This window comes from Tyto alba, unplaced genomic scaffold (assembly GCF_018691265.1).
Source record: "Tyto alba isolate M040663 unplaced genomic scaffold, T.alba_DEE_v4.0 Super-Scaffold_30, whole genome shotgun sequence".
Classification (NCBI taxonomy): Eukaryota; Metazoa; Chordata; class Aves; order Strigiformes; family Tytonidae; genus Tyto; species Tyto alba.
This window is the reverse complement of record NW_024881305.1, coordinates 512,775-530,246: the sequence shown is the minus strand read 5'-3', so window position 1 is coordinate 530,246 and position 17,472 is coordinate 512,775. Positions and strand designations below refer to the sequence as shown.

General features: G+C 55.3%; 1 protein-coding gene across 2 annotated transcripts; it reads left to right on the top strand.

The window, feature by feature from the left end:
- Nucleotides 1-1,296: 1,296 nt before the first annotated feature.
- PTPN7 (protein tyrosine phosphatase non-receptor type 7) lies at nt 1,297-11,657 on the top strand. 2 transcript variants are annotated; one of them, XM_033001903.2, is made up of 10 exons: nt 1,297-1,415; nt 2,852-3,081; nt 3,527-3,710; nt 4,160-4,244; nt 4,926-5,002; nt 7,688-7,825; nt 8,696-8,806; nt 9,418-9,575; nt 10,436-10,549; nt 11,110-11,657. In XM_033001903.2, the coding sequence occupies exons 2-10, from the start codon at nt 2,951-2,953 to the stop codon at nt 11,201-11,203; spliced, it is 1,092 nt and encodes a 363-aa protein (XP_032857794.1). In that variant the 5' UTR covers nt 1,297-1,415; nt 2,852-2,950; the 3' UTR covers nt 11,204-11,657. The 2 variants fall into 2 exon arrangements, with proteins under 2 accessions (XP_032857794.1, XP_032857795.1); XM_033001904.2 differs by lacking the exon at nt 1,297-1,415 and adding an exon at nt 1,617-1,695.
- The last annotated feature ends 5,815 nt before the right edge of the window (nt 11,658-17,472 follow it).

Here is a 17,472-nt window from a genome sequence, read left to right as displayed (position 1 = left end):
AACTGGGAGCAATTCCTCAGTCAGTCCTCAGGCTTGATATAGACTCCAGTCCAGGTTTGCAGAGACTGTGGTACCTTGGGATCTGCTCGTAGGACAACGATGCTGGTGGCCCTTGTCTCCAGGATAAGCTTGCTTTGCTGCTGGCCAAGCCCAGCGCTTTGTTCTGGAGCTTGGGCCTTCTGATCTCCCTTTGGGTAAAAGGTGACACTGACAGGGTCTCCCATGCGCCATCAGTGAAGATGTTGCTCTGGCACACCGGCACCCTCTTGCACACATGTTCCTGCAAACACACAGGCATGCACAGACACACACCTCTTCAGCTCAGTGACAGGTAGTGCCGGCACTGCACGCCACAGGGATGGGGGGGGGGGGGTCCCTGGGGCAGCAGGGAGGATCCAGCAGAGTGGCTTCGGGGAGAAGGCGGTGGCTTGTGGGGATGCAGCAGGAGCCTCTGCAGCACGGCAGAGTGGGGGCAGAAAAGGAAGGAAGTGCGCAGTGTCTCTGTGCAGAGCCAGGGCAATAACAAACAGGAAGAGCGGCAGGGCTGTGGCAGGCAGCAGCGGGCATTGGCAGGAAGGATGTGCAGTGCCCCAAGGGCAGACCTGTCCTACCTGAGCCAGATCCTCCAGCGATCTTCCTCCCCAAATACACACCCTTCCCTGCCCTGCTGGGGAGGGGGAGCTCGTGTGTCATTCTCCAGGGTGTTCAGCGATGATCCCAGGTGGCAAAAGGGTGGCAGGGGGCACTCGCAGGGACCTCGGTTGGGGGGATGGTGCGGTGGCATAAGGACCACGCTTGTACACAGCCGGGCACTGAGGGTGGGAGGCACCGAGCCCTGGCTTGCCCTGCAGTGGGATGGGGAATGGCTGGTGCAGAGCCTGGGCAGGGTGGCGGGGATGGGAGCACTCATCCTGGCTCCCTGTGGGGCAGGTGGCGTCTGGCGTCCCCCGAGCAGCACTGCTGCACCACATGAGGCATCCCACCTCAACCCTCCTGCCAGTGGCCCCAGTCCCACGGCTGGGTCTCGCCTGTCCCTCCACGCACTGGCACTGGCCATGGCTGGTCACAGAAGGCACCGAGCACACCCTACCAGCCCTGCCAGAGATGTCCACGGAGGTACCCCAGGATTTGGGGGGAGGCAGGGCTGTGCCTGCAGGCTCTGGACAGGGGTTCGCTGGCGGGGAGAAGGGCTGGGGCTGCAGGCGGCCCAGTGGAGCCGAGCTGTGGCTATGTGGCCGGTATGTGTGTGGGCGGCAGGCAGGGTGGGGGAGAAGGAGGGAGAGGAAGCAGCAGAGGCAGCAGCTCCTTTGATAAGCAGCTTCCTGAACACTTTCAAACCGTGGTGTTAGAACGACACACGCAGCGCCCGCGGGCCTGTGCCGGGACCAAGGGGAGCCCACGCCGCGGGGCAGCAGGTAGGCAGCCCCCCAGCCCACCCATGCCGCCCACTGGAGCGGGGATCCCTGCCAGGCAGTGCCGGGCCCTGGTGCCCACAGGCAGTGGGCATGTGCTCACTGCCAGGCGGCCCCAGGCAGGGCTGGGATGCTGGGCAGGGTGATGGGGACACTCCCTGCAGCTGGGGACTATTCCCAGGGCCCTCCTGCCTGCCAGGGGATTTGCTGGGTCATCTCTCAGGTGCTTCCTGGCCGGTGTGCAAGGGATGGCTGCTGGGGTTGGAGCCTGCCGCTGTCTTCGGTGAGGATCTCTCCTGGTGCTGTGGCTCTTTGCCGCTCTTGCCCCGCCTGGCCGGGGGGACACTCTGGCAGCACAGGTCCCCCAGGGTGCCCTGTACAGGGCATGAGGATGGTGTGCATGGGAGCGGCGGCATTGCCACCCCTAGAAGTGCCGCTGGGCAGCAGGGAGTCATGGGGAACAGCTCCTGCCCTAGCTGCATTCCCAAACAGCACAGCCACAGCGTGGACCCAGTTCTCTGTAGGACCTCCCTGAGCTGAGGGGTTACCCAACATCACACTCTTTGCCCACCAAGAGATCCAACCCCGCAGCATCCCCTGTCCCTTTGGGTCCATCTCCTCCTCACTGAGGGAGCTGGGGATGAGAAGGACACTCACAATCCCAGGATGCTGCCTGCACCATGAGGACTTCTGCCTAGAGGTGAACCATCATCACCTGCATCCCTACCAGGGGCTGTCCCGGGACTAATGGTGATGGAGCTCTGGGACCCTCCTCTAGCTGGGCTACCTCATCACCTCTTGCTCAACTGCCTAGATAAAGCAGTTTCCTCTTGACGGTTGCTGAGACCTGCGGGATGGAAGAGGCTGTCCCAGGGTCATCCCTCCCTCACCAGAGCCATGAGGCTGCTGAGGGTGCCTGGCCCTGTATCTCCCAACATCAGGAGCTGGCCAGGCTCCTTGAGGTGCCTACAGCCTCATCTCACCTGCCGAATGCTGCCGTGCTCATGCAGGTCCCAGGTCTCCCTCCTGCCGCTGTGTACCCAGGCTAGCGCAGGCATGCTGGGAAGGGCTGGAAACACACAGCAGCGTGTGCTTCCCATGGAGGTAGAAAGCATCTTGGGTCCCTCCCCCCCAAACCAGACCATGCTCCACCAACTCAGGGCATGGCTGTCCTCCGGCTGGTGCAAGCTCATGGCCATTGGTACCATGTCCAGCGTCACCAGTGGGTGCCTGTGTGGGCTACGGTGTTGCAGGCGTCCTGGAGAGTGAATATGCTGGGACCTCTGCTTTTGCCAGCCACCTGTGGGGCCCTATGCAGGGGCTGCGGGTTCTGGTTCCAGGGCAGCTGAGAGCATAAAACCTGTCCCTTGATAAGGGATCATCTGTTGGGGGGTCCACCCACCTCACAGTATCTCTCAGATCTGCCTTTTCTTTTCCAGCTGCTTCTCCTCCAATGGCTCCTTGATTCCCTGGGAGCTGAGGGGCCACCCGTATCCACTCCCTGTGCCTCAGGACAAGGGCTTTGTGGCTGCCACAGCATGGTACAAGCCTGCTTGGTGTGCTCCAGAGTTCATAACGGCAGCCTGACAGCCCAGGCAGCCGGGGCAGACATGGACAAGACAGACAAACCCAGTCCCTCTGTCAAGAAGCACGTGCGTCTTCAGGAGAGGTGAGCATGGCTGGAAGGTGCCTGCAGCCCGAACCTTGCACCACCCGGCTCAGCCCAGACTGCGGGTACTCATGGCACTGCTCCTCCCCAGGGCTTAGGCTACCCCAAACCTCATTCCCCCAGCCCAGCCCTGCCAGCCTGCTGCCTGCCGACTTGTGTAGAAGCCAGGTCTGAGCGTGGAGGGAGCCCTGACCCTGCCAGCCCAGCCCAGGCCAAATCTAAACACCGTTCTTTGGGGGATTTCCAGCAAAAAGGCAAAATGACCAGCTAGTTCCTTGTTCCTCAATCCACCCATCTTCTGGGGTCTCTACCTGGCCTCTTTCTTCATCCTCTGTTATTCTCTGCCTGGCTTTTGCTCAGTGTGGGGTGATTTTAAGTGATGATATGGCAGGATGGGCTGTCCCGGGGTGGCAGAAGGTCAGCCAGGGACCCTTTTGCCTTGCAGGAGGGGCTCCAACGTGTCGCTGATGCTGGACATGAGCTCACTAGGGAGTGTGGAGCCCATCCAGCCCGTCTGCACGCCGCGGGACATCACACTGAAGTTCCTGAGGACGTCCAGCCATGTGCTGAGGAGAGAGGAGCTCCAGCAACACGCCCAGAGACTGACGCAGCTCCAGGAGGAGTTTTCGGTGCAATGCTCCCCTCCCATCTCCCTCCTCACATGAGGGATGACAGGGGCTGGTGATGGGGGGGACTGGCAGGGGTGACATCTTCAAGGGAGGCTCCGGGCCCAGCCACAGCACAGGTGGCAGGGAAGGTGATGTGAGCAAACAGAGGTGATGGGTCCCCTGGGTAATCCCTGGCTGCCTGCTCCCAGGTGCACACAAGTCCCATTTGTGTCCCTGGAAAGCCTGTCCTGCCCTTCCGTGCCAAGCTCATCTCCCAGAATAGCCTCTGTGTAAGGTGTCCCACCACATCTGGGGTAAGGACAGGGCTCATCCCAGGAGCTGACATCTCTGGTGATGCTGCTAGGTCCCTGCATCAGCTTCTCATTGCCTTGGGGACCAGTTCTGCCATGATGAGGGGACACAAGCAGCAGCAATGAGATTTTCCTCATACTTGTTCTCTCCTCCTGCAGAAAATTCCACCCAACTTTGTCAGTCCAGAGGAGCTGGAGATCCCTGGACGTGCCTCCAAGGACAGATACAAAACCATCCTTCCCAGTATGTGCCACTGCATCCCTTTGCCTCACATTTGCCCAGGTGCCACGTGCAGGGAAAGGGGGGTGTGTGGGTGTGTGTGAGTGTGTGTGCATGGGAGAGGGGTGACTGAGAGCAGCCCTGGCACTGGGGTGGGCACTTCTGGGTGCTCTTGGTGTTCCTGACATGCTTGTTCCTTCTCCCTATGTTGCGGGAGCTGGTTGCCGAGTTGCAGGGGGTGTACACTGTGTTATGGGGTGGTATGTGGGGACTTACTCCTTGGGATGTATTCCCAGGGTGTGCAGCACATGACAGCCCAGCCTGGATTGCTCCCTGGCCCTGTGGGGCCTTACATGCCCCAAGGGCATTTCACTAGGGGGGCATAAAGGCTGAGGACATTATAGGAGAACTCGTTTGGGCTCTTGTCAGGCACTGTGGGAAGGCTCTGGGGGTCATCACCTGGAGGGTCTGTTACCCGACACGCTCACTGTGGTCCAGGCAGGTTTGGGCATGAGTGGATGTACCCTGCCATGGTAGTGAGGGTGGAGTGGGGCAAGAAGGGGCCTAAGGGAGGGTGCAGACAGCTATGAGCAAAGCATGGAGCTGGAGGACTCAACCTTCAACCTCTGGAGCTGAGGCAAAGAGGATTGGCAGGATCAGGCTCTGAAAGACTCTCCCTGGTGTAATGCCTGCCATATCTTTCAGATCCTGAGAGCCGGGTCTGTCTCAGGAGGGCAAGGAACCAGGAGGAGGACAGCTACATAAATGCCAACTACATCACGGTGAGTGTCATGCCAGGTTGGAGAGCAGGGTAGTCTCCCAGGTCCTGCAGCCCACAGCTCACGAGGCATCGGGCTGCAAACTCCTTGGTGCTGCAGGTGCCACCCTGGGACCCACATGCTGGGGCACTGATTGTCACCCGCTGTCCCGTGGCTTCCCCGGGGTAGCACTCTGAACTTGCCACCCCTTTCTGAGCTGGAGACATGTGGCTCCATCCACGCAGGGCAGATGCACCGTCACTTTTGGTGGGAAAGTCTCATGAGGTGGCTGCTCTCAGCTCCCACTGCTTGGGTGGATTGAGCACCTCTATGGGCTCCCTCACAGTGGCTTCTCCATCTCTTCCTCGTGCACTAGTCTGTTGTCTGGCAAGGCCACAGGAGGCAAACCATGTCAGCAGAGCAGCGCAGCCTTGTGCTGTCCTACCCTTACACATCCAGAAATTTCCTCTCCAGTCAGAGGGTTTGTTGCAATTTCCCAAGAAGAAAACTAACAAAGGGGAGGGCATGGCTTATCTTTGACAACTGGTGGGGTCCCTTTCCAGGGACTGAGGAATCCTCTGACCCAAGGGTGTTACTTCAGGCAGCCTGATTAATGATAATCACCCTCCTGTGCAAATGACCCCCTCCAGGCTGCAGACTCACTTGTGCTGAACTATATATCACCCTAAACCAGGCTTTTGTGTCACTCCGCTACCAGCTTTGCCTGGATAGTAGGCTTCTTTCTGAGCAATTTGTCTCATTTCAGCATCCTTCTCCTTGGGCCAGGCCAGGGGTGCTGGGAAGCAGAGGTGGGTCCACAGCCACTCTGGGTGCATGGCAGTGAGGAAAGCGTGGGAATGTGGAAGTCAGAAAAGTAGCCCACAAAAGTGCCCTCTGATATGATGGACAGACAGGACATTTATTAGTACGTGTTTTCCAATGGTGCTCATAGGTGTGATCCAACAAGACAGCAGTGGTGTGAGCTGCCAGCATCCTGTGGTGAGGGTCAAAGTCTGACTTTGGACACAAGACCACCATGCCTAAAACTGTTGGGAGGCTTGCTGGTCCAAATGAGAATTTGAACATGGGCAGCAGAAGACTAAATTTAGAGTAGTCTTCCTGAAGTACGCTGCCAGTGTGCAGCTTCACATTGGGTGACACCATGACCCTGTCCACATGCTTCAGGGTGTACATGAGCACATGGCATCCTCTCTGTCTCACATGAGTGCTAACAAAAATGAAAAAACACTGACCGTCCCTGTCTCGCACATATGTGCACATATATATGCACACACTGAGCACACGTGCCCACACATCTCTGTGTGGAGCTGGTATTTTCTCACTCCTTCCTTCCACTTACCTCTCCAAGGGTGTCACAGTGCAGGAATTTGCTGCCACATCATCTGATTAGCAACCCAGCCTGCTTCTGGCATGCTTGGGAGGCAAAGCGAGACAGGCAGAGTTCTGTGAGTATTTGTTCACATCAGCCCCTACCTGGAATTGAATGTTTTTCCTACTGACTTTATCCTGTGAAATGTTTCTGAACATGAGGAGCAGTTGGGGGGGAAATTCCCAGTCTTGACACCTTCAGGGCTTTCTGCAACTCTCCTTCTGAATGGAAAATCATGTTTACTAGGAAAAACAAGTATTCTTGAGGCATGAGAAAAGTGATATACAAAATGTTCCTAAAAATGTTCCAGTCCATTGGCTGGGCCAGTGCACCTAATTGTGGAACTAAGCTGTTAACAGGATTGCTGGAAAGTCATGGATTAAATTCACAGGAGTTTGGGTGCATTTTTAACTGAGCTCTCTTTTGACGAAGCCATAAAGCTCTGCCTGGATTGCTGTCTTGCTTTTCCAAAAGCTATGGGCACTGTGCGTGCCTCCCCCAGCACCCCTGGGGCATCCTCAGGCAGGTCCCTGACTCCTTGCTCTATTGCCAAATTACATCTCCAGCTGGGAGCTGGAGTAACATGTCACTGACACTGGGAGGCTCTTCTACACCTCTGCCTGTGCCTGCCCTCCAGCTCCTGCCTGCTCCCCTGTGCTGGGCCAGCAGCACTGCCTGTGAGGCCATGGTGTGAAGCAGGACCCAAGCAGGACTCAGAACACCTCCAAGCTTTTCTATTTCTTGGCAATTTTATACTGAGGGAGGAAGTGACTGTGGAGGCAGAGGACGCTTGGAGCTGTGAAACAGAGCCTAGGGCAGAGGCAGGACAGGGACCTATGCAGGTCACTCCTCCAGGTGTCCCCAGCCCCAGTGCTGGGCACTGCCACATACCCTCCTGAGAGTAGCAAGGAGGCAGGACTGGTGGAACTATCCCAGGTCCCAGCCAGATCAGGTCTTGATGACTTCTCCTTGTCCTTAGGGAAATGTCTCTGGTAAGAGGTGCCCTCCCTGCATGAGCTCTGCTTTGCTAAGGTGTCCATCATGCTGGCTATTGTCACACCAATAACCTGGGGATGCTTGCATGGAGCTTGTGTGCACATGGCTTGTGGGAACAGGAGGATGCAGAGGATATCTGGTAGCATCTGATCACGTCTATAAAAGAATTTCAAGTACAGGTTTAGTAAGAAATAGCCTGTATGGCTCAGTCTCTCACCTGTAAATGAAGACAAGCACCACGAGAGCTGGGGTGGCCTGAAGACAGGCTCCCCATGTATGTCAGGGTCCCTCACAGTGTCACTGATGGACCATGTGCTCAACAGGGCTATGCGGGGCGGCCCCGGGAGTACATTGCCACCCAGGGACCCATGCTGAACACCGTGACCGACTTCTGGGAGATGGTGTGGCAGGAGGAGGCACCCCTCATCATCATGATAACCAAGCTCCAGGAGCGCAAAGAGGTACCATTGTCCCTCCCCAGGCACAGGCACAGCACCCCAGCCAGGAGCAAAGGGTGGTGTAGAATAACAACAACAGCAAAGGGTTATGCGAGACCAAATGTGGGGTCTGATAACCCTCTTGCTTTCTCTGCTTTGCTCTCAGAGGGTACCCCTGATTGAACACACTTGGAGGAGGAGAGCCCCAGGGCTGCAGTCTTGGTCCCATTCAGCAAAGCCTCTCCTCCTCACATGGCCTCTCATGCTCTGGGCATGCTTTGCCATCTGGATACTAGGATAAAGAGATTAGGGCAACCTCTGGGGGAATGGAGCAGAAGCAGCCGTCAGCAGTGTCCCTCCAGCCCTGAGAAGCTCTCCTCCTGGGCTGGGAGCTCTCAGCTGGTGGATCCAGGCAGGGATGGGAGCCGTCGGCATTGTGCCTTGGGTGGCAGCCACCCTGTGCCTTGGCTGGGATCCTTGGCTCCCCATCCAAGTAGCACCAGCCTGGGGGAGGTCACCCTCTCTTTCCTAGCCATGTCCTGCCTCCCTTCTCTCCCCAGCTGGTGCAGCATTCCTGTGCCCTCCACCAGCAGGCTGGGTCCTCCTGGGTCTGGCAGGACACGAACTGGCCCATGCTCAGCTCCCATGGGGCTGGGGAGAGCTGTGCAGGCCTGGAGTCTGAAAGTCATATGGCAGGGCATGGAGAGGGTGTGGGGGGAGCAGGTGTGGGGAGGGGGGTGTATCCCTTCCTTATCTTCCCCTCTGTATCACTCCACATCCCCACACCCCCTCAGGTTGTGCCACTTCCCAAGGGCACTGAGTGAAGCATAGCTCAAACATCCAGTGGGTGCCTTGAGCATCTCCACAGCCACAAACCCTGACTTGTTCTTTCAGAAATGTGTCCACTACTGGCCCGAGAAGGAGAGCACCTATGGACCCTTCACCATCCGTGTGCAGGGAGTGAGCGAGTGTGTGGAGTACGTGATCCGGGATCTCTCCATCCAGGTGGGCTCGAGCTCCCTCCTGGGGTCAGAGGGGGAGCCCAGCAGGGCCCAGCAGTGCCCCTGACACCCCCGGGCTCTCTAATGTGATGGCAATGTTGTATGACAGGAGAGAAGAGGGTTCATGGCTTGGAGAGCTGGGTCTTATGAGCCCCCCCGCCAGAGGAGGGGTCTGCAGAGCTCCTGCCTGCCCAAGGAGGCTGAGACGGAGCAGGACCATGGGGGGCAGAGGAGAGGGGGTCAACTGGGGAGAGCTTCTCTACTAGCCCACTGTTTGTACTGTGGTATTGGGCTCTGCCCCATGTGCTCTCTGTAGTCACCTTGGGCTGACACTAGCCAAAAGGATCTTGCTGTCTTTGCCTGGACGGTGGGGACAGTATTGGGACACTGCATCTGTTCCTGTCTTCTGGGATGGGATACTTCACAGTGTTCCTAGTCCAGGGGTCTCTCCTGGGTGTCTGGCAGAGGCTTAAAGATGGATTTGGGAGTAAATCAAACGAGATTGGCATGGGCTGCCTGACCTCTGCTTCAGCTGGACTCCATGACTTCATTTAGCCCAGCCCAGTAAGTGTATGTTGCCAAATCCTGATTTCTCTTTCTTCTGTGCTGGAAAAGCTTGAAGGTGAATGCCGCCAGGTCAAACACATCCTCTTCCCTTCCTGGCCGGACCAGCAGACACCTGAGTCAGCCAAGCCCCTGCTACACTTGGTGTCCAAGGTGGAGGAGACTCTGCAGGCTGCAGCCAGCCCAGGGCCCATCATTGTGCACTGCAGGTAAGAGCTTTCCCCTGACCTGAGCTCCTGTGTGTTCTTCACCTTGGGATCAGTCTGCAAATGCTGGAGGGGAAAATCCCACATGCTCATGAGCTGGTCCTCCTGTGGTGCAGAAATTCCAGGGCACAGCATCCCCATAGCAGAGTTGTTCAAGCAGCAACTCCTGTCCTGGAATCAGGATGGTAGCATTAGCATGGTGCACACTGTCCTGTAAAGAAATCTGGTTTGCACTCGGGTCTGTGGACAGCGAGATGGGAGCAGGAGAGGCCTGTGGATTTGGGACCCAGTCACCAGATCCACAGCAGATCCATGGCTCGGAGTCCTGCTTCCTCTTCCACTGAGCATGGTCTGCAGCTTGGCTGTGAAGCTGTTTTTCAGGGCAGCCCTCCTGGAGGAGGTCGCTTCTACATATTTTCTCTCACTGCCAAGTGAATTTGGGGACAGTGGAGCAGAGGTGCCTGGTTGTGCCTATGCAACACACTCAGCGTGTGATGCTGCAGGCTAGCCTGCCTCAGTTCAAACAGCTTGGTGCCTAGGGTTAGAGCCCAGCTGGGAGGGGAGGTGAAGAGGCCCCTGCACTGCACAGGGACAGGGGGCACAGGCTGGTTTTGTGCTTCCAGAGCAGCCTCAGCTGGGCCATGCAACAGAGCAAGACCCCTTGCCATGGCAGAGTGACACCAGCCCGTGACTTTTGGTACCTGGCTAAGAAAGTTGGCTTGGCAGCTGGGACTGGAACCCTGCCATTTCTCTAGGAAGAAATCATGGCAACAAACCAATGCAGGAGTGTGTCCAGCTTGGACAGATTAAGGTCCAGGCAGTGGATATTGTCAGTGCTCAGCACAGCTGTGTCTGTCCCGCAGTGCAGGCATTGGCCGGACAGGCTGCTTTATCGCTACCAGGATCGGGTGCCAGCAGCTGAAGGACACGGGGGAGGTGGATATCCTGGGAATCGTGTGCCGCCTCCGCATAGACAGGTGGGTGCTCAGAGCTGGTGGCTCCCTGGAGGGTCCTGCTGGGTGCCAAGCTTGGGAGGAGGGATGTGGGAGGGATGTGGGGATGGACATTATGAGTGAGATGGGGACAATATTTGATGGAAAGCAGAAGGGTTGCTGAAAGATGCAGATGTGTTAACAGCAAATGATTCCCCAGTGCCAGGCTGGTTTTGCTGTCAGGGCTATTGTAGCTCTGTGGACCTGAGGAGATGAGAGGAGAGTGGCTCCGAACCTGGAAGCTGGTCTGCTCCTTCCAGCTCAGCCAATAAATCCACAAACACTCAATTTTGCCAATTCTCAAGGAGTATTGGTAAAAATTAAAGCCAAATCCGTTCCTAATCCGCATTTTGAACAGCCCAGCAATGTTTCTGAGCCCAAATACTCTTTGGGCAGCTCTGGTGCCTGTTTCAGGTCTGGTGCCTGTTTTCTGGTACCTGGACATGGTGGGTGAAGCAGGAATATTTGTGCCCCGGGAGCAGGGAGCAAGGGATGGGGTTGTAGGCTTCAGTGAGGCGTCAGTGGGACCTGCCTTTCCTTTGCAGAGGCGGGATGATCCAGACAAGTGAGCAGTACCAGTTCCTCCATCACACACTAGCTCTCTACGCTTCCCAGCTGCTGGAGGCTGAAGGCCACTAGTGCAGGGCTCCCACCAGGCTGCCAGCTCCCTGCTCTGACCTCTCCTGCACCAGCCTCGGGGACACCTCCACCAAAACCACTCCTGCTGCTGCCAGGACATAGAGCAGCAGCATGAGCATCCCTCAGGATGAGCACAGACAAGCAAATGCGTGGGGATCGTGGCCTTGTGACTCTGGGGACGAGCAAGGTTTGTCGGGTTCACATGAGGGATTCAGTGGGTGCTCGAGGTGGCCATTGCTGCTGGCTTGAGGCAGATTTCACCCATGGAAAGAAGCTTTGGCTTTCAAAACATGCAACATTTTATTCTCAACCAGAAGAGCAAGCTGTGCAGAGGAACTGAAGCTGGGTGAGCACCAGAAGCACAGTTTGCCTTTTAGCTGCACAGAAATGTTTACCCTGTTAGACACAGAGCTGGTAGAATTACCCTGCAAATAAACAGAGCCACTTTCCTGACTGTGTATCGTCTGTGGTCAGAGGCTGCACGGTGTGCAGGGCTGGGCTTGCTCCAAACACACACCAGGATGCTCTTCTGGCTAAAGATACACCTTGATGATTTAGTACAAAAGGTGCACAGTTGGTTGCCTTTGTTATGAGGCTTGCTTTCCTCTCCACCTTCAGCCAGCACCTTCCCAACAGCCTTAAAGTAGGGAAGATTCCTAAGTGTGTTTGCAGTTTTGCAAGCAACGTGTTCTTGATCGTCTTATGTTACATGAAGGTGGGATTTTGCATTCTTGCATTTTTGCTGAAATCAGAACAAAATAATACTTGTGTTTTGTTCTTTTTTTTTTTTTTTTTTTTCACTGATAGACTCAGGGAAAAAAAGAAGAGGGAAAAACATTTTGGTACAAAGCATGGAGATGGAAATATTCTGTAAAATATTTTAAAGCTATTCAGAAGTGGCCTTCAGCCAATGGGCATTGCACACCCTCTTGGGCAGTGAGGATTGATAAGGACCTGGGGGCTGCCTAGCCTGTGCCTGCCCATGCCCACAAGCTCTGATGTGGCCTGTGCAGTGGATGAGACCCAGAGAACAAAAGGTCAGTCCTCTTGCTGAGTCTGAGCTTGGCTCGGCTACCTGAGCATTCCAAGATCAGGGCTGTATGCATGGACCCCCCTCCACCACGCTGTGGGTCCACAAAATGCAGCTGAATGGCTGCCTAATGGTTTTGCCCTGGTGCCCGTTGTTCAGCCTCTGTGGTTATCCTGGGAGGAGAAATGATTGAACAAAAAGAGAAGTTTCAGCCTCACCTCTGGAGTTCTCCTGACATGTCATCAGTCCATCAGTCCATGAGGGGGGATCCTTAGGCCTGTGTCATCTGCCCCCAGTAGCCCATCTTCACTGCTCCTCTCCTGCCCCTCTCTATAAAAGCAGTAACCCAGCAAGTGAATCAGCCTTGTCCAGGGATGGGTAGTGAGCCAAATTCAGCTTCTCCCTAATTTCACTGGGCATAATAAGTAGCAAACCCAGTGGCAGACCAGGCATGTCCCATTGTGCAAAAATACCCAATATTTCAGAAATATTCATGTATTGTTGAGCCCTGGTAGTCCTTATTAGTCTTTCTCATGTGTTTGTAGACTATCCAGGTAGAGTACTTGCCAAGGCACTTGCTATAGCATAATAAAGCCATGTTAAGCTTCTGCTCACTACAAGGAGCAAATCCTTTTGGAAAAACATCTTGGAGAGTGAATGGAAGAGTGACAGTGAGAGACCCTCTGCTAGCACAGCCTCCTCCCATGGCACCAGGAACAAACCCACTCCCTGGCCCTGCAGCAGAAAAAAAAACAGAACTGAAGTAACGTACTTCCACCTGTGGTGTCCGATCGCTGCGGCAGAGCAATGTCCCTGTACCTGCTGCCAGGTCAACCCTTCCTCGTGCCACAGCCTGCCCAGCCAGGTGCTGTGAGGGGGGCCTTGGTCTCTGCAGGGCTCCTGCCTGGTGACCAGGCTCTTGGAGAGACTGCAGAACCTCCACAAATCCCCTGAAGGTTAAAGCACGGCTCAGGGACTTTGTCTTCTTGGTTAACTTTATGTCACGGTGTTGCTTTTAATGGTGTCTCTGAAGCCACTGGTAGAATTTTTGAGTTTGTCTAAGATAGGCTTTATTCAGCTGGCCCACAGTATCTTCCTCCCCGAGTCTTTCCTCCCCACTTTGCCATCAGGCAGGGGAACTCAAAGAGCCTGCAAATTGCACCAAGGCACAGTCTTTTCGTGCGCTCCCTGGACAGCAGCACGTGCACCATTTTTCTCATGGTTTTGGTTTATTATCAAGAGCAGGAGCAGCGCTGGGACCAGCAGCTGGGCAGGAGGTGTTGTCACCCCCTCTCAGATTCCCCCTCAGTTGCTGGGAGTTTTGCCAGTTCACCTGTCTGATGCAGATTATGACCATTTAAGCAGTTTTCCTGTCTTTCAATCTCAATTTCTACCAGCTCTATCTGTTCAAGATGCTTATCAGGCCATTACCACTGTACTATCCAGCCTCTGTGTATTTATTTCCCAAGCACTCCTTGGGGCTATGCTGGGCTATTGCCTGCATTATTTGAAAACCCCATCCTGAGGTTCACCTGATGTCAGGGGTGAAGCAGGGTGTTTGATAAGGTCTGACTGTGTCAGGCTTATATCTATGTCCTGGGAAACTGCTTCACCCTGTCCATAAAGATCACAGGATGCTCAGCAGGCACAGGAAAGGAATCACTCCAAAATCTTATGTCTTCCCATGCCCTGGACTGAGATTAAGCACCTGAGCTTGGCCAGGGGCTTCAGCAGGATCAAGATTGCTCCTGTTCTCACTGTTAACCCTGGTATAGACCCAGCTCTCTTTTTCCTTCTCATGGTGTTTCTATGCTTTGCTGGAGGTGCAGCCTGGACAACCAGGCAGGGAGCTCTGATACTGGATGCCCTGGACTGCAGACTCCTGCGAACCATGTCCCCAGGAGGCCAGGTCCTTCACAGGCTTCAGAAAAAGTCCTTGCTCCACATGATTGTAATTTTGGTCTGGGGTTTCCCAGGCTGATAATCCATTTCCTACCTCTGTGACAACTCACACTGGAGGATGCCTAGGATGGGAGAAAGAAACATGGTGGCCACATGGTGCACAGCACTGTAGTGGTACATGCAGGCATTGCTGGTGGCAAGGAGACCCAAGGGGCTCCAAATTCACTGCAGCTGATGAAGAGCGCCAGTGCATTGCACGGCATCCCCACTGAACATAGCATACCGCAGCAGGGCACTGTTTTGGACAGTTTCTTGGAAGAGCAGATCATTGAGGTAGGATGTGTCAAAATCCAGGGGTTTGGGGATTCAATAACAGCTCTACACTCAGGCGAGCAATGTAACTACAGACAAGTACCCAACAGCATCCTCATGGACTCCAAGTAATCAATGACCAAGCCATCACCCAGAAAGGAGAAGTTTCAAGGCATGATTTGACATTTCAAGGCATGATTTGTCATTTCAAGGGCAGCACTGGGACCCCAAGGGCTCACAGAGGCCCTGTGAGAGCACCAGCAGCAGGTGGGACCTCATGGAGAATGAGGTCCACCCAGCAGTACCTCACCCAGCATCAGAAGGATGGATTGGCCTGGTGACTGGGAGCACCAGGGACACTGTGGGGCATGGGAGTGACATCTGTTCATGCTGGCCTTTGGTAATCCAGTGGTTAAACTGTGAGACAGCGCAACACGGGGAGTAAGCCATCAGTTACCCACATTAACATGGGCACAGCCCTGACAATTCAATTTCTTTAAGGAACTTGGTTGAGCAACCACATCAAAACCTTCCGGGAATTTCAAATATGCTCTGGTCTGGAGAGGTCCTGGAGCGGTGCTGGCTCTTGCACAAGATGCTCTGCCTGGTCCCATACTCCTGGCGTGGAGACCACAGGGTGACACAATGGGGGACAGTGCTGCAGAGGTGCAACCAAGGGGACTGGATCTGGCTTGTGCATCCCCATGTGTGCCACCACAGCTCCTCTGCAGAGAGCAGAGCTTGGGACCCCTGGTTCAAACCACTGGGAAATATTCAGATGTCTCCAAACCTGCTGGAGCTAGAGTGAGACCCTTCCCTTGCTGGGGATAAGGGAAATGGGGACGGGTGGAGGGGGAATGGTACAGGAAAAGGGTCTTTTTTTCTCATTTGCTCATGTCTCTCCCAGCATGGGGATGGACTTGCCCAGCTCCTGTCTCTGCTGTGAGGTGTGTGTTTTGTTTGAACACTGGATGGACAGTTTCTCTGGCAGGGGCTGCTATCAGGAGGCAATCTCTGCTAACAACTCAAGTGCCACAGGCATTTTGGGTGGGAAGCCCCAAACTGGTGTAAGGACATTCCTGGGGCTGGAATCTGTTTAAAAAAAAACATCTTCAGGCAGAAATTACACACAAGAATTGAAGGCTGATGATTTTTTCAATGGTATGAGGAGGAGCTACAATGGAGTAATTACAGAAAGCAACAATATTCCTGCTTCCTTAGGCCTACCTTTGAGAGCACGGGGATCTTCAGCAGGCTGCAGCATCTCTGAAAGCAAAATGTTTTCTGTCTCCAAAAACAAAGGCAGCTTTCCAGTGACTTACAGCACATGATGGAAACTCTTTCCCACCATTAATTGTCATGGGCTCTGAGATACCCACTGTGAGGCAGATCCAACCACAGCTCAGTTTCCCTCTTTTCTGCGTGTACATGTTTGTCTCAGGCAGCCAGGCAGCCCCAGCAGTGAATTCAGCATCCTTGTCTCTTACGGGAGAGTGAGCAACCTCCTCTGCATGTGGGTTCATCCCAACAACTGCTGGAATAAAGGTCCTGCCTCTTCACCCCAGTGTAAGGGAATTGCAAATGCCCCTGTGTGTCAGCTCTCACTTTAGGACTGGCTCAAATCCAGCCTGGATGTAACTGGGCTTTGTTTGCATTGCACAGCTGGCCAGGGCGGCCGGCAGCAGACTGCCCTGAGAGCTCAGCATCGATGTGGAAGGGCAAAGCAGGGTAAAAGCACAACCAGCACAAGTACCTAGAGTGCAGGAGCAGCTTAGCACCCCCTTGCAACTCAGCAGAGCATAACTGGGTGAAAATGGGGGGGGGTGTGTGAGGCTGCGAGGCCTAAGCCGATCTCTACAGGCTTATGTCATAGCAGGCTGTATAAACATCCTATAGAAACATCCCCTGAGAAAGTCGTGCCTTTGGATTGTGTCTTGTTCTGCATGTGGAAAAGTGCTCATTGGCTCTTGTCACATTGCTCTTGGGCTCCTGGCTCTGCAGAGGTCTTGTCTCGAGAAATCAAAGAGTGAAAACACAAAAGCACATGCAGCCCATTACCTGGGGAAACTGAGGCCTGAGGGCAAAGTGCCAGCATCCAAATCCACAAAACCAGCTGAAAAGAAAACAGCCAGTGGATGAGTTCCCCTTCGTGCCCATGATATCCCCTCACACTCCCAGTGCACTGGGGCTGGGCCTCCCTCATCTCACTCGTTAGTGTCAGCTGAGTCTCAGGAGCTAGGGTTCCCGAGGGACCTCACCCTCACCACTACTGGTGTCACGCTGCCACACCAGGAGCGTCCAGCACTTGTGCACCACCACTATCAGGAGCCCTGAGGAAGGGGCACCTGTGGCAGAGGGGTGACTCCTGCTATGCCACCCAAGATGCCTGAGCCCCTGGCCAGGCATGTTTTTCCCTGCTGTGGCTGTCTCTCGGGCAGGTGATAACAGGGGGACTGTGGCATGGGCTGCAGCAGGGCTGGAGGGCAGGGGAGCAGCCCCACAGGCTGCGGGTGCCGGGGAGCCCTGTGGGACCTCTGAGTGTGGGGGGGAGCCAGGGTCCAGGAGAGGAGAGGTGTAAGGGTGCAGGGTTGGGGGCTGCCCAGCTGGCATGGTTGGAGGGTGCAGGTGCCAGCTGCTGCAGAGGTCCTGTCCCAGGGTGTAGGATGCATGCCAGCCAGTGCTGGGGCCCAGACACGCGCTGCTGTGTGCAGGCTACTGGGTGCAGGGGTCACTGGGTGCAAAAGGGCACAGAGGGTGCTGGGGGTGTGGGGGGTGCTGGGTGGTGGGGATTGCAGGGCACAGGGGTCCTGCACCTGCATGGAGCAGGAGTCCAGGGTGCAGTGGTGCTGGAGTTGCAGAAGTCCTGGGGTACTGAGGGTGCAGGGAGTAAGGAGTGATCAGTGCAGGGGTGCTGGGGGTGCAGGGGTGCTGGGTGTCTGCATGCCAGGTGGGGGCATGCAGGGGTGCTGGATGTGGTGGATGCTGGGGGTCACAGCATGCATGCATGCCAGGGGTGCAGAGGGTG